Source organism: Peromyscus maniculatus, chromosome 23 (assembly GCF_049852395.1).
Source record: "Peromyscus maniculatus bairdii isolate BWxNUB_F1_BW_parent chromosome 23, HU_Pman_BW_mat_3.1, whole genome shotgun sequence".
Classification (NCBI taxonomy): domain Eukaryota; kingdom Metazoa; phylum Chordata; class Mammalia; order Rodentia; family Cricetidae; genus Peromyscus; species Peromyscus maniculatus.
The window spans coordinates 438610-453393 of record NC_134874.1 but is presented as its reverse complement, the minus strand read 5'-3'; the positions used below and the strand labels follow the sequence as shown (position 1 = coordinate 453393).

The 14784-nt window shown below is 53.5% G+C and overlaps 1 protein-coding gene across 14 annotated transcripts in view; it reads left to right on the top strand.

Moving 5' to 3' along the window:
* Fbrsl1 (fibrosin like 1) overlaps positions 1 to 14784 on the top strand; it is a 91541-nt gene that overhangs the window by 61065 nt on the left and 15692 nt on the right. For 4 of the 14 annotated variants that reach the window (XM_042268143.2, XM_042268142.2, XM_042268141.2 and 1 more), the window contains 9 exons: positions 8796 to 8841; positions 10471 to 10789; positions 10943 to 11163; positions 11538 to 11606; positions 11777 to 12006; positions 12511 to 12561; positions 13468 to 13536; positions 13655 to 13684; positions 13859 to 13930. In XM_042268143.2, coding sequence (XP_042124077.2) covers positions 8796 to 8841; positions 10471 to 10789; positions 10943 to 11163; positions 11538 to 11606; positions 11777 to 12006; positions 12511 to 12561; positions 13468 to 13536; positions 13655 to 13684; positions 13859 to 13930 — 1107 coding nt within the window. Of the gene's footprint in view, positions 1 to 8795; positions 8842 to 10470; positions 10790 to 10942; positions 11164 to 11537; positions 11702 to 11776; positions 12007 to 12510; positions 12562 to 13467; positions 13537 to 13654; positions 13685 to 13858; positions 13931 to 14784 lie in introns of all 14 variants that reach the window. The other 10 variants (XM_076561192.1, XM_076561190.1, XM_042268144.2 and 7 more) reach the window with 7 other exon arrangements.

The window sequence follows — 14784 nt, the reverse complement described above, 5'->3', positions numbered from 1 at the left end:
CTAATTTTACTTCTAGACCAGGGTGGGAGTCTGTGGGCAGGTCCAGGTACTGTCTTCTGGCTGTGAATTTTAAGCCCATTGGTTGGATTACACCCTCTTCAAGAGCTCTTCTTCCCAAGGTAGCCTCAGGAGTGACAAGAAATGACGATCATGATTGCTACAGGGTGACAACTTCCCTGTAATTTAGATGTGTGAGTAGACAAGGTCCCTAAAAGGGAACCTCAGGTCGGGGGTCTTGCCTTCCCATAGACCCCAGGTTTCTCCAGCAGTCACTCATTTCCTGGCCTATGCTCTCCCACTCCACTGGCTCTTGGGCCCCAAATTGCTGCCAGGGATGAAGTTCTCCCCTCTGGCCTCCACCTGAGGGATGAGATATATCATTGTTATACCTCTGGGCCTTTCTTCCCATGGCTCTCTTCTGTAGAAGGCACCAGGAGAGTGAACCTTTCCTGGCTAAGTGTGTACCACACAGACCACTCCACTACAAACTCAGTTGAAAACCAAGACAAAGCAACTCCCATGGCAATGGTGATGGGCAGAAACTACACTAGGGGTTTGGTGGGTGGCGCAGTCCAGAACTGGCCTGCCCTGGGCACTGGAGGCCCAGAGTCCAAAGGTCCAGCTAGTACAGAGTGAAGTACCAGAAGCAAGTCATAGCTGGAGGGCCCTGCCCTGGGCCAGGCATCCAGAGTGAGTCAAAATCAGCATAGGATACATGTATCCCCTTTCCCACACATTCCCTGATAAGCTTTCTGTAGACCTCACCATGGTGTGTGTGTGTGTGTGTGTGTGTGTGTGTGTGTGTGTGTGTGTGTGTGTCCACGCCAGGTGACCATGTTCTGTCACCCCCACAGCTCTACCCCCCTGGCGCCTGTTTTGCTTGTATCTCTCCCAGGTCCCTGAAATCTCACAACAGAGCCCAGCCTCCCTCTCACCCCAGGAGGAACCTGACCTACAGATCTCCAGCCCCTGGAGCCAGACCCTTAACCAGGTCTGGCTCTGCCATGTTCTAGCTGTTTGATAAGGCCGTCAGTCTCCTCCTTGTCTCAGTTTCTTTGTTGGTGACTTGGTGCTCGGGAGACTGTGGCTCCATGACTTTGTGGCTGTCAGCATCTAGCACCGTGTTTTGTTTTTTTTTTTTTTGTTTTGTGGAAGGAAATATCAGGATTTGGTGGTAGTCTTGCTTTTGTTAATTTTTTTCTATAATGAAGGGGCTGAAGATACTGCTTGAGGCCAGCACTTCTGACAGATCTCCAGTGTCACTGGATTTCCAAGTGCTGTGTTTGTGTATTCATTTGAAAAGGTAATTGCTGGCCTAGCCTGTCAATTCTACCTCTAATGCACACCATGGAGCTGGCTCCCACAGTCCTAGGAATGACTGTGTTCCCACAAAGTGGATGCCCATTCTGGACCAGGCCTCTGAAGCCCAAGTGGGGCCTGTTTCTTCCACCTCAAGCTTCGTTGGTCCCTGGATTCCAAGGGTGGTTGCATTGGGTTGCATGGGATTGTTCTGAGTTTATTTATTTATTTTTATTTTTATTTTTTTTCCACCTGTGTATCCACTGGGCTTGGAGGGCTCATCATTGTGCTAAGGTCTATGTGGTAGGCAGGCAAACTAAGCTTCCATGTGGACCCAGGTCAGCTCCCCAGACCTCACAAAAAAGCAAAATAAAACAAAACAGATGCTTTGTGTCTCTAACCTTCTGTAAAGTCATTGGGGTGCATAGGGGTATCCCTAGCTGCACGGCCCTTTTCAGCATGGCAGTGGCTTGGAGTCTTATCTAGATTCACAGGAAAAACAGGGTTGGTTGGAACATTTGCTATTGGCTCTCAGGATCCTGTCAGCTCTTCATGCCCCAGCTCCTGGACTTGCCAGCGGTCACGCTTCTTTCTGGCTTTTTTTTCCCTAATGTAAGCAGAGTATTAGTTGAATGTAACTTGTTTTTAAGATGATCGTGGAATGAAGCCCACGGGCATTTGTGGTTGATGCGCACAGAGCCTGGGGTACCAGGTCAGATCAAACAGACAGGATGAAGCCAGCGGCCCGGCACGGGCAGATCCACGCCTCAGGGTTGGATTAGTTGGGCCTGCCCGTTCCCCGCCCACACAGAGCCCCGCCTGCCCGCGCCACCGCCACCCCGCCCGCCCGACGGCTCCTGGCCGCTGTTCCCAGAGCGCCCGCAGCGCTCCGAGAAGGCGCGGGGACTTGTGCGCCCCGCGCGCCCCCGGCCCGGGCTCCGGCTGAGCAGGGCATGCAGAAAGAGGCTACCTGGGTGGCAGGCCCGCGGGAGTTTCTCTGCCACCCTCGCCCGTACAGCGCCTAGGGCTCAGACCTTCGACGAACACTGCGGATCGCGCGGGATCTGGGTGCCCGCGAGGTCAGTGTGCGTTGTGGGCTCCGAAGAGCAAAGCGGGACTTCGGGCGTCGCGGGTGGGGAAGCACCGACCCCTTTGAGGAATGGGCAAGAGAACGACCCTGGGAGCCCCGCTCATGCATCCTCTGCTGGAGCAGGTCCCTCAGAGTTCCCGTGTTCTCGAAGCTGCACCCGGGACGCACGTGGTGGCAAGCGGCAGGGGTGTTTAGCGAGGGTCCCAGGCCCGTCGGGCACACTGCGTCGGCAGGCGGGACACAGTAGGGCGCGCGCCTTTGTCTGCACCCCCGTGCGCAGTCCGCCACCGGGTGCGTGGTGCCTTGCTCACCTGCCTGGAGTTGGTTCTTTGTCTGGGGCGGGGTGCGGCCAGCAGAGGCTGCGCTTCCTGTCTGATCTGAGACTGCCCCTAGGGTCCGGTAGTCTCAAACAAAGCACGGGGTGGCCCTAGCCCGGGGCCAGATTGATGCCCCTCGGAGGATTAGTAGTGTCTTCCTACCAGACATGCCCTTTGCGTGGATCCAAAAGCCTGCAACCTGGGGATTTCCCACATGCATCTTGGTATGAAGTGACCTTATTCTTTTATTCTAAACTCTGGCTGCACACCAAGATTGGGAGGACTGCATGCCTGAGTCACATCCCTGTATCTTATGCCCAGAAAGTTATTAACGCAGGTCTGGCGGCCCGGTGGAACGTCCACCCGTCTCGGCCCAACTAGTCAGCTCTGAAGTTTGGCAGGAAGGAAAAGACTCAAGGGATATCTCTGTGCTTGCTGCTGAAACTTGTACCACTGACACCACTGGTTCCCCCAGAGGTCCTGGAACTGGGGTCTTCTGGGTCAGATCTTTCCAGAACAGGGATAACCAGCCTGGCCATGTGTTTGAAAATCCTGTAAAGCATTAGGATTCCTGCCTGCATCCATGGTCTTCCTGAGCAGATTTGCCTGTGGAGGGAGGGAACTGGCTGTGGCCATGATAGTTACTGTTCTGTGATGGGGAAAATATGTCACCCCTGCTTTTCCCCACTCTGCTCCCCACCCCCACACTACTCCCCTTGGCTCTCCTGGAGTCTAAGGTGTGGATCTGGGTCCACAAGCATATTTGAGCTTCATATCTACCTTTGGAGGGAGCAGTTTCCTCTGGGACCCCCCAGCAGATTGAGGGCCAAGGAGTATGGCTGTAGGACAGAACATTCCTAAGAGGTACCTTAAGGAATTATTAGGTCTCAATTAGAGGCAGACAGAACAGGGGTCACCCTGCTCTCACTCTTCCCCACCCAGACTCAGGTCCTTTCATTTTCTGGTCTTATATCTTGGGGTTTGGAAGTTGCCTTTTGGGTTGGATGTAGGATTGCAGATCTTGATCTTGATGGCTTGTTTCATTTTCCTGCCTGGGAGGTCAGGGTTCTTCCTTTCTGGCTTATAGGTGGTAGCTTGGGTCCCAAGCTCACGTGAAGGCTGCATGTAGAGCAGAGGTTCAAGATGGGTTTGCTGAAATTCCTGCATGGCAAGGGCCTGTCGATAGGGTTTTATTAATGATGAAGACCCTAGGATAACCTCCTCAGAGGGAGGCTGGCTGCCATCCCCTGGTGACTTGTGGGGCTAGTTATGTAGCAGGGCACCAACACTTGGGGTTCCCAGAGTCCTTATATAGGAGGCTGTAGACACAGGACAGATGCTGGCAGACAGGACTCCGTAGGGGCCTCATGAGATGCCAAAAGAGATTAGTGGGGACCATGGCAGTGCTGGGTGCAGAAGAATGGGATAGGAAGGGTCAGAGATTCTACAGAATTCCACCATAGCCATAGAGAAGTTTGAGCTCTGGTCTGGGTGAGCCTAAGATCTTCTCCGATGTGGGCCACTTGTTCTTATTTGGTTTGCTGTAAAGAACTTAAGTTAAGCTAGCCCGAGTGGTCATTGAGTATAGGAACTGACAGGGTGATGATAAAATCTCCTGGGATCCTGGGTGTCCTGGTAGACAGGGCAAGGCAATAAAGGGGCAATGCTTGGCCAGGGACCCAGTCGTCTCCAGGACCCTGTGTTCCTGTCTGCAGACAGCATTGATAAGTTCGCAGGTTCCTGACTTTTCCCATCCACTGACTGACTCACTGGTCCTTGTGATTCTGAGCCCTGTGTAGGGCAGACCCCACAGTGGCCACTCTCCCCAGCACCCCAGCAGCAGGATTAGGAAGAGCAGTTCTGACCTTTAGGGACCTTGGCTTGCCCTGTCGTCTCCTCTACCAAACCAGCTGTGGTGGCTATAGCAAGGGCAGAGAGAGTCAGCTACGCCGTATGACATGGGCAGAAGGACTGAGCTGGGCAGTGTTCTCAGCATTCGGTGATTTGGGGGGTCCTGGGCCTCACTGGCATTTAGTTGTAAAGGCCTCTGATTGGGCCTGGGCTGTGCGCTGACCTGTGTGTGAAGCTCCTCGCTCCACCTCCAAGGACTAAAAACCACACACACCACACTTGGAGCTACAGGTTGGGTTGTAGCTTCTCTTCTTACCCACCCTTGGCAGGTAGACCCTTCACCTCCAGGGAATTGGGAACACCACTGGTTCCATATCATGTGTGTGACATAGCACAGAGGCTTATAGACTATAGAAGTTCACAGCTCACTGTTGGAGCTGGAAGTCCAAGATCGGGACACTGAAAACTCTGGTATGTGAGGTGAGGTGGCCTGCTCTATGCTTCAAAACTCTGTGGTCACTCAGCTTGTCGTGAGTATCGCAGCATGGAAGACAGGAGCCTGTCACCAGGAGAGAACAAAGTTGAGTGTTCAGAGTGGCCCATGGATAGGGCCCTGTCTCCTTGGTCACTATGTCCCTGTCCAGTGCCCTGTGGGTTCTGCCTCTCATTGTTCTGGGGTATTCTTTTTTAGCTAGAAAAGAAAAGAAAAGAAAAAGCTGGGCATGGTGGTGCACACCTTTAATCTCAGCACCCAGAAGGCAAAGGCAGGCAGGCATATCTCTGAGTTCTGAGGTCAACCTGGTATACACAGTGAGTTCCATAGCCAGGGCTACAAAATGTGACCCTGTCTCAAACAAACAAAAAATTAATTAATATATGCGTGGTGCTTTGCCTGATGTATACACAACATGGCTAGAAGATCCCTTGGGACTGGAGTTACAGATGATTGTGAACCACCACATGGGTGCTGGGAATTGAACCCTGGTCTTCTGGAAAAATAGCCAGTGCTCTTAAACACTGAGCCATCTCGGCATAGGTCCAGGGTTCTGGGGTTTTTCTTGACCTTACCAATCAGAAAGAAGGAAGTGGACCCCTGTTTAAGCATGTTCATGGTCAGTGCAATCCAGGGTGGTTCACTGTCCTGACTTTTGCTAGAGCCCATGGGTATAGGTAGGGATGTCAAAGGCTTGGATCTGTTCTGTGGCATGAGCTCTTGAGGTGTGAGTAGGAAAGGCCCTATTTTATTTTTATTTGTTTTTTGGGTTTTTTTGTTTGTTTGTTTTTTCGAGACAGGGTTTCTCTGTGTAGTTTTGGTGCCTGTCCTGGAACTCACTCTAGACCAGGCTGGCCTCGAACTTACAGAGATCCCCATGGCTCTGCCTCCTGAGTGCTGGGATTAAACATGCACCACCACCATCTGGCCATGGCCCTAGTTTCATACCCATGGTGGCTTTGTACTGTTCCAGTCTTTCTTACATTCCTGTCTGAGGTCTGTCTGGGATTATTTTGACATAGAAAATAGTGAGATCTAGCTCTCTGCTCTCCCATAGACATGCTTGGATGTCCCCCTAAGCCTGTTCAAGTTTTGTTGTTGTTGTTGTTGTTGTTGTTGTTTTTAGTTTTTTTGTTTTTTGGGTTTTTTTTAAATTTTTTATTTTTTTATTTTTTCGAGACAGGGTTTCTCTGTGTAGCTTTGCACCTTTCCTGGAACTCACTTGGTAGTCCAGGCTGGCCTCGAACTCACAGAGATCCGCCTGGCAAGTGCTGGGATTAAAGGCGTGCACCACCACCGCCCAGCTGTTTTTTGTTTTTTTTGAGACAGGGTTTCTCTGTGTAGCTTTGGAACCCTTCCTGGAACTCACTCTGTTGCCCAGGATGGCCTTGAACTCACAGAGATCCACTGACCTCTACCTCCCCAGTGCTGGGATTAAAGGCGTGAGCTGCCACCACCCGGCTTGCCTGTTCAAACTTTAACACTACATCTTTTGGTTGATTTGGGGATTGGTAGTTGATGTCCAATAAAATGCACCGAAACAAACCAATTTGCTGCATTCTGACAGCACCCACCAAGGCACAGCACCCTCTGGCTGCCTTTCACGTTCTTGAATGTGCAGATGGCATCTTACAGGATATGTATGCTCTTTGGGCAGTTGAGGTTCATCATATTGTCTGTGTCCACAGCTCTTCCTGGTTGTGCTGAGGTAGGCAGACTGGACACTATGTCCACCCCTTTGCCTGTTGATTGACCCTGGGGTGTCCTCACCCCAGGCCTTGGGCTGGGCCACTTAGAGGTTCTGTGGACAGTAAGGGCGCAACGGCCCAAGCATCCTGACGTTGTTGTTGGATTGAGCTGGGGAAGTTGTAGTTAGAGCTCCCCTGTGGTGTGTTAAGTGTATGGCCTCCATGTATGGCCTCCTTGGCTCGCATCCACTCTCCTGAGCTGTCTCTCCCATGAACTCCCTTGGGGCAAGCCTGTCCTCTTCTCTGCAGAAGCTATGCACCATCGTTGTCAGTGATAACTGAATTCCTTCTTTGTAAAGTCATAAAATAGGAGAGTTTGAGCCTGGTCCATGGCCCCAGATCTACCAAACTCTACCACTCTCCAGTGGGCACACTTCTTCCAAACCTTCCTAAGGCCTTACTGGCACAATCACATATACATACACTCGTTGTGTATGCCAGTATATATAAACATGTACAGTGATGTGTCTACCCATATACTTGCTTACATACGATCAGCCTTATGCCTGTACAGTACAGGCTCCCAAAATTCATGCACATACATGAACTGATACCCAGGCATGTGCATATACCTGTACAGTGCCCATACATATAAAATACATGTACAGTGCACATACACAGGCACCTGGCGTGCCCATGTCTGTGGCTGACACATGACATCTCATGGTTGCTCCCTTTCTGAGGCAGTGTCTGGGGTCTTTAGGAGGCACACCACACTAGGTAGGTACAGTGGTCTTCACAAACCCCATACAGCATGACAGCATGTGCATGCAGGTGCAGAACAGGGAGAGCCAGAGACAGTCTTGGGGCTTCAGGTGAAAACTAGAAACCCAAGGCTTCCTTTTTGTGGATGAAAGGTTCTGTGCTTGGTTGTGGGGGAAAGGACCACTCCATGGAGGTTCTCCCACGACCCACCCACCCCATGTGTGTGACTTAGCACAGAGGTTTATAGACAGTAGAAGCTCGCAGCTCACTGCTGAGACCGGCAGTCTACAGTGAGGAGGGCACAGGAGAATCTGGTATCTGCTGTGTGATGCTTCCTGTCTTGGTGGAGTGTCAGGGAGTCCTCCAGGGCTCCCATCATAAGGGCACACTGATCCCATTCACCAGAGCTTCATATATTTCTCGCTGCCCACAGATCAACTTGCCCGTTGTATTATCACATTAAGAATTTCAGCGTAATTTTTTGAGGACATATTCAAGAAGTGATCTAAGAAGACAGAAATATCTATCCAGGGTCACTTTTACCAAGTGTCCTCAAACCACAAAGTCCTTCAGAGTATGGGGCCTCCGTTCATTTTCCATGGCTACATTCTCATCCTAACTACTCACATAGCTCTGAATGCCTGCTCAGTTCAACATACACATTTCTCTAGGAGAAATGGAAAAGAGAGAACAGCAGATCCCCTCAGAGTGGTCACATGCTTGGGCTACTTGAGGCCTAACTTGGCCAGTCCTAGACATTGAGAATGGTGTTGTACCGCATCATGTGTATGGGCACATCTCCCACTTGGTACGTCACAGGACCAACTGACCTACAGTATCCCAAGATAGCTACAAATGTAGCCTGGCACATTTGTAGACAAGGTCAAGCCAAATGTCACAGGGTTGCACAGGGTTCCTTTTCCCTCTCTAAGCAGTGGCACTGTGCCCTGGGCTGGACGGGAGGGGTATGCAGTACGGACTCTTCTCCCTTCTCTGCCTTCAGCCTGTGCCCGAGACCCAGCAGAGCCCTGAGCACAGAGATGGGTTACCTGCCAGTCTGGTGGCATTCTCAGCTCATTCCACCACAAGGCCGCCATGCATGCCCCATTTTGAGGAAGTCCATTGCTCTAAGTAGAGAGGAGCCTTGTGAACATTGTAAACAAGTGTGCACACTGCCAAGTCTAGGACTGTGTCTTCCTCAGAAGTGTGTAGTACACCAGGGATTGGGTTCTGCTGGGGTGATGGGTAATAGTCACTCAGCTCCAGCCTGTTAGCCTCTTCTCTCTCCTCAGGCATCTGTAGGCTCTGAGAAGCTCTTTGCCCCGGCACCTGACAAAGGTAAGTGCATCCCCAGCCCAGCTCCTGGGTCTCGGGTTATAGAGACTCAAGAGCAGTAGGAGCCTTGGGAGGGTCTGTTTATCTCACTGGGTAGGGATGGTGGTCAAGAAACAGTGGGGCAAAGAGAGCAGCCTTAATGTGAGGGGCAGCTTCTACTGACCACTCCAGGCATCAGAAAGAGGTGGCCATCAGTGCATGCATACGTGGCTGCATGAATGCATGTTAATGCATGCTGCAGCCAAGGGAGTAAGTAGTCAAGTCAGGTGGACAAGTGTCCACCCTGGGGCAAGTCCTTGCAGAACCTTAATCTTGTCTACAAAATGGGGTCATGAGAGCTGTGCCTCGTGGCACAGGCCTCTCTTCCCAGCTACTTGGGAGGCTGAGGTAGGAGGATTAAAATTTGAGGCCCATTGTGGGCTACAGAGTGAGTTCACAACCATACGGGTGACTTAAAGCAACCCTGTCTCAAAATAAAAAGTTAAAGAGGGCTAAAGAGATAGCTCAGTGTAGAGCACTTGCTTAGCATGTCCCAACACCAAAAGCCAGAGCTAGTGAGAGGGCCCAGTGGTTGGTGCTGCAGCCTGAAGACCTGAATCCACGTGACAGAGGAGAGAACTGACTCCCACAAGTTGTCCTGAGCTCCACACGTCACCATGGCATATGCACACACGAGCTCATGCATACAATGTGAAGAAAAAGATTTAAAGAAAAACAAGGGAGCTGGACAGAGTTGCAAATGCCTTTAGTTCTAGCACTTGGGAGACAGATGCAGGAGATACCTTGTGTTGAGGCCAGCCTGGTCTACAGAGCAAGCTCCAGGACTATACATATAGAGACCCTGTCTCAAGAAAGAGATAGAGGAACAGAGGGAAGAAAATGGGGAGGAGAGAGGAAGAGACAAGGGGCTGGAGAAATGGCTCAGTGGTTAAGAAATGATACTGCTTTATCAGAGGACTGGAGTCTGAGTTCCAACACCCACGTCAGGCAGTTCACAAATGCCTGTAACTCCAGCTCCGAGGGATCCACTGCCTCTTCGCTCCCTCAGATACTTGCACTCACATATGTCCATACAAAGACACATACCTTAAAAGCACTTAACTTTAAAAAATACTTATTTAAAAAAAAAAAGAAGAAGAAGGGGCTAGAGAGATTAAGAGCACTGATTGCCCTTCCAAAGGACTAGGTTCGATTCTTAACACCCACATGGTGGCTCCCAACCATCCATAGCTCTAGGTCCAGGTGATCTGTTGCCCACTTGTGGCCTCCACAGGCAATCTGGTGGTGTACAGGTATACATGCAGCCAAACACTCAATCACATAAGATAAAGATAAGGAAGAAAGACAAACCTCACAGCAACTTTAAAAATGGGGTTATTACAGCCTTAAACCATGGCCTTATGAAAAGGACCTGGGGCTGGGCACCTGGGAGGAGGCTGCCACACAGCTGAGCTCACCTGTGTGACCTCAGGTAATGAACATGACTTGTCTCTGTTCATGGTTCCCCATCCAATATAGGGGTCATCACAGGACCTTTAGCGCTGTGGCAGGGTCTGGACATTCTGGTTAGTGGCAGGTGGTACTTGGACACATAAGACCAGGTCTAACAACACACCTACCCTTTCTCTGCAGGCTCTGGAAGAGGTGAGAAGTCAGAGGCCAAGGCGGGGGCAGTGCCCAAGGTGTCAGGCCTGGAGCGCAGCAGTGAGATCAGCACCGAGTCTTTCCTGCCTGCCACAGCACCGGCGCCCTCAGGACCTCCGCCAGGAGCTCGGGCCAGCCCCCTGGTGAAGAGGGAAGCCCCCATAGTACCTCACCACGTCCCGCAGCCACCGCTCACCCCGCAACATCGCGGCTCACTCCCAACACACGTGCCTCTGTCCTTGGGCGCCTTTGTGGGCCCTGGCTCTGGCCAGGTGGCACCCAACAGCCTGCACCTGCACAGCCTCAGGTGGGGAGTGGGTGAGACTATGTCCTGGGGTGGGGCTATGACTTCTGCGCACCTCAGGACTGAGGGAGGCACCACTGGCCCTGGAAAGGGGGTGTGGCTATGGGACATCCAGGCTCTGAGAGAGAGGATGCCACTGAGTCCTGTGTCCCGCAGCAGGAGCAGCAGCACAGTCAGCGGCACCCCTCTGGGCCTGGCGAAGCACGTGACACTGTCGCCACACGGCCCTGGCCCCCACCTGTCTACCTCACACCTGGCGCTCAGGTCCCAGGCGCAGCACCAGCACCACGCCGCAGCAATGTTCGCTGCCCCCCCAACACTGCCCCCGCCCCCGGCATTGCCTGCCAGCAGCCTGGTCATCCCAGGACACCCCGCCGGTAGGTATTACGCCCAGGGGTGCATGCTTAACCTTGATGGGGCCCTGGGGCAAGACGGAAGAGGTGAAGATCTCAGGAGGTTCGTGGGCTGACCATGTCCTGGGGTTGGGTCTTAGCGGACTCACAGGTCATGTGCAGGGAGTCCCGACCATGCCTTTGCTGCTCCTGACCTCCAGAAGACCCCGAGTGGGGCACAAGTGCCTACCTTTACCTCTGGCTGGAACTTTCACTGATTTTTTAATCTCTGGAGGATTTCCGAATGGAGTCAGCCAGCCATCCTGCAGGGGACAGGAACTCTGCCTGAGGGCAGGTATCCCAGCCCTGACCATGGGCCACGCGGGACAGGGCTCACCAACTTCTCTCCTTGCCTCTAGATGCCAGCCTGTTGATCTCATTCAACCAGCCAATCATGTATTGCCAGCCTCATTCGGGGATTCTGATTGGTACTTGGTCACAGGCTCCTCTCTTACCTCCACCCCTGGGCCCGCACGTAGTGAGCGGCCACCACGGCTTGGCCTGCCGACCCCGGGAGTGCCAGGTGACTATCCGCCTCGCCCCACTGGGAGCCCGCGGCCGACGTGCCTCTCCGTCTCTCTCTCTTTTTCTCTTGTAGATCACGAACTGCTCAGGCAAGAGCTGAACACGCGGTTTCTGGTGCAGAACGCCGAGCGGCCTGGCGCCTCCCTGGGCCCGGGGGCTCTGCTGCGGGCCGAGTTCCACCAGCACACGCACCAGCACACGCACCAGCACACACACCAGCACACACACCAGCACCAACACACATTTGCTCCCTTCGCGGGGCTGCCCCCGACGCCGCTCATGCCGCCCACCGCACCCTCGCCGGTGCGTAGGCCCGAGTGCTGGCTGCTGGCGGGGCGGGCTGGGTGGGACAGGCAGCTGCACACACAGACAGACGCACACTCACTCTCACGCACATAGGCCCTGGGCAGGCAGTCCCGGTGACTCCTGCCTCTGTATGTGTAGACCCCACTGCCACGCTGGGTCTCGGGCCTGACACCAGGTCTGGAGCCCAGATGGGGCGGGCTGCAAGGGCCCGTCTGTTGCAGCCTCTGTGTGTCCCTTAGTCCGTTTCCTCTTTGTCAGCAGCCTGGCTTGTTCACAGCTTTCCCACCTTACCTCCGCAGCCCGGGCTTCATGCCTCCTTCCCTACCTAGAGCCTCAGCTGGACACACACAAACCTCTCTGAACCAGGAGCCTGGGCCCCAGAGGGCCCGAAGCCAGTGCTCAAGGAGCCAGCTGACACCAGGCCAGCTGCGGGTGGATTCTGGGCCAATGGAGGGCACCAGGTCTGTACCGGAAGTCTCACCGTGCTTTCTTCCCTTGCAGTTTGACAAGTTCTCACCCAAGCTGGACAGCCCCTACTTCCGACATTCCAACGTGAGTCCTGTGCGCAGGTCCAGCTCCTGTCGGCTTGGGGTGTGGGGAAGCTGCAGGTTTTTTCCGTGCTCCCTTCCGGATGCTGAGGGAGGGAGGGAGAAGCAGTGCTCAAGGGCCCTCCACCATGGGGCCACAGTCCAGAACTCAGTCTCTCTCTTGCAGCTCTTCCCACCCTTCCCTCCCACAGGCCCTGGGCTGCCCACCCTGCTTGCACACCCTGGCCCCTTTGGGTCCCTGCAGGGCGCTTTTCAGCCCAAGGTACAGCTGTTCCTGGCAGGGAGGTGACTGGCAGGTGGGTGGGTCTAGGGCATGGGGCAGGGCTACAGAGTAGCTCCAGATTTTATTGCAACTTGGCCTTAGATTAATGAGCGACCCCTGCTGGTTGGGGGGCCTGTTTACAGTCGGCCTGCGCCTGAGCAGTGCTGGAGTTGCCTACTTGACATGGCATCCAAACCCATCGTCTTACCCAGGAGGGAAGGAGCGGAAGAGCCAGGAGCTGAGCAGAGAGGTTCCATGACCTCTCCCTCCAAACAGGGAACGTGGGCCCCATCTCACTTAAGCCCACCCGTGTCCGTGCAGCAGCTCCCCAAGTCTCCGGGGTTAAGGACCGGGTTGCTGACTTCCCCTAAGTACTCTTACCCATGGTGTGTAGGTGCCACATTCTCTCAGTGAGGCAGTCTCTATCCCCAGTGGTGTCATAAGCCAGTCTTTCTGCCTTGGCAAACCCTTTTGACTGAGGGAGAGGTGGTCCTGTGATGAGACTGAGGTAACAGTGTCCAGGGTCCCACCAGCAGACCGAAGCACGGTCCATCCCAGAACTTGGGATTCCCGAGAGGCCTCCTGCGTCCTTCCTCCTCAGCGTATGGGTTGCTCATGCTCTTTCTCCCTCTCCCCCTGCGCCTTCAGACTTCAAACTCAATCGAGATAACGGGCCGGGCCGGTGCGGTTCACACTTTCCTGCAGAAAGCCCCTGGGGTAGGTGTTGACATTTACCCATGTAGTTGGCAGCACACACTCAGGTGCTGTCTCTCCCAACCCTGAGCCTGTGCTCCCAAAGAGCCTGGACATGACCCAGCTCTCCTGTTCATCACAGGTGTCTGATCCATACCGGACAGCAGTCAGGGTGAGTGAGTGCATGTTGGGAAGAGGAGTTGGAAGCACACCCAGGGCTGTGGCTGGGAAGGACTCCTGTTCTCTCCTGGGTGGCCTTGGGGTGGTCCTGATGGTAGGAATCTGGGGAAGATGAGGCCTGGGAAGAGGTGCTGGGCTCTCTGAGCACATCCCGGTCCTGCCACAGAAACCAGGGAAGTGGTGTGCGGTACACGTGCAGATCGCCTGGCAGATCTACCACCAGCAGCAGAAGATGAAGGTGAGGCCGGGCCAGGCGGGTGCACTGCTGGGGCCTCCCTGGTGGGGCCATTTGGGAGGACTCTAGGGTGTGTGATAAGAGGCTCTGGCCAGCTCCAAGGTTGCAATGAGGAGGATTCATGGAACTGCCGGGGAGGAACCTGGGTTGGGAAGACAGTTCAAAGACCAGGGCTGAGGCCCACATGCATGTGCACAGGTGTCTGGTGGGCAGATGATAGGTGGGCTGGGAGTAGGAGAGGGTCTTTACAGTCAGGACAGTAGTCTGCAATACAGATGTTACCCATGATGATCTCCTAAAAGACCTTAAAGAAGTCAACAGGAAGGGACTCGTGAGAGAGTGCTGTTTATATTCCAGTGCACATGCTTAGGTGGAGGTGGACAGGTGCTTGCAGTGTGGATTTCCAGGACAGGAGTGGTAAAATTTAGGGTGTGCCCACAGTGATTCCTGAGTGACCCCTGGTGATACCTTGGGGGATAAGGGCATGGTTCTCACTCAGCTAAGATTAATTTGTGACCCTGGTTGGATTGGCAGCTATAGACATAATAAGGTCTACACACCTTGCACTTGTCCCCACCTAGCACAGAGCACTCCACATGGTGATGTGCAAACACCACCCTCACACACACTCAGTAACATACTTTAGAAAGTAGGAGAAACGTGAGCCCCCAAATGCTGGCCATGGCAAGGTGTGACAGGACAGGTCATACAGGCAAGGGTAGGACAGTGACCTTGTCCTTGTGGTCTTCAGAGTCACAGTCAGTGCAGTCTCTGGCCACAGAGCCCTCAAGGGATGGCCAACACAAAGGAGGATAGGCATCTCAGGTCTATATAATTTTAATAGGGTCATGGTTTGG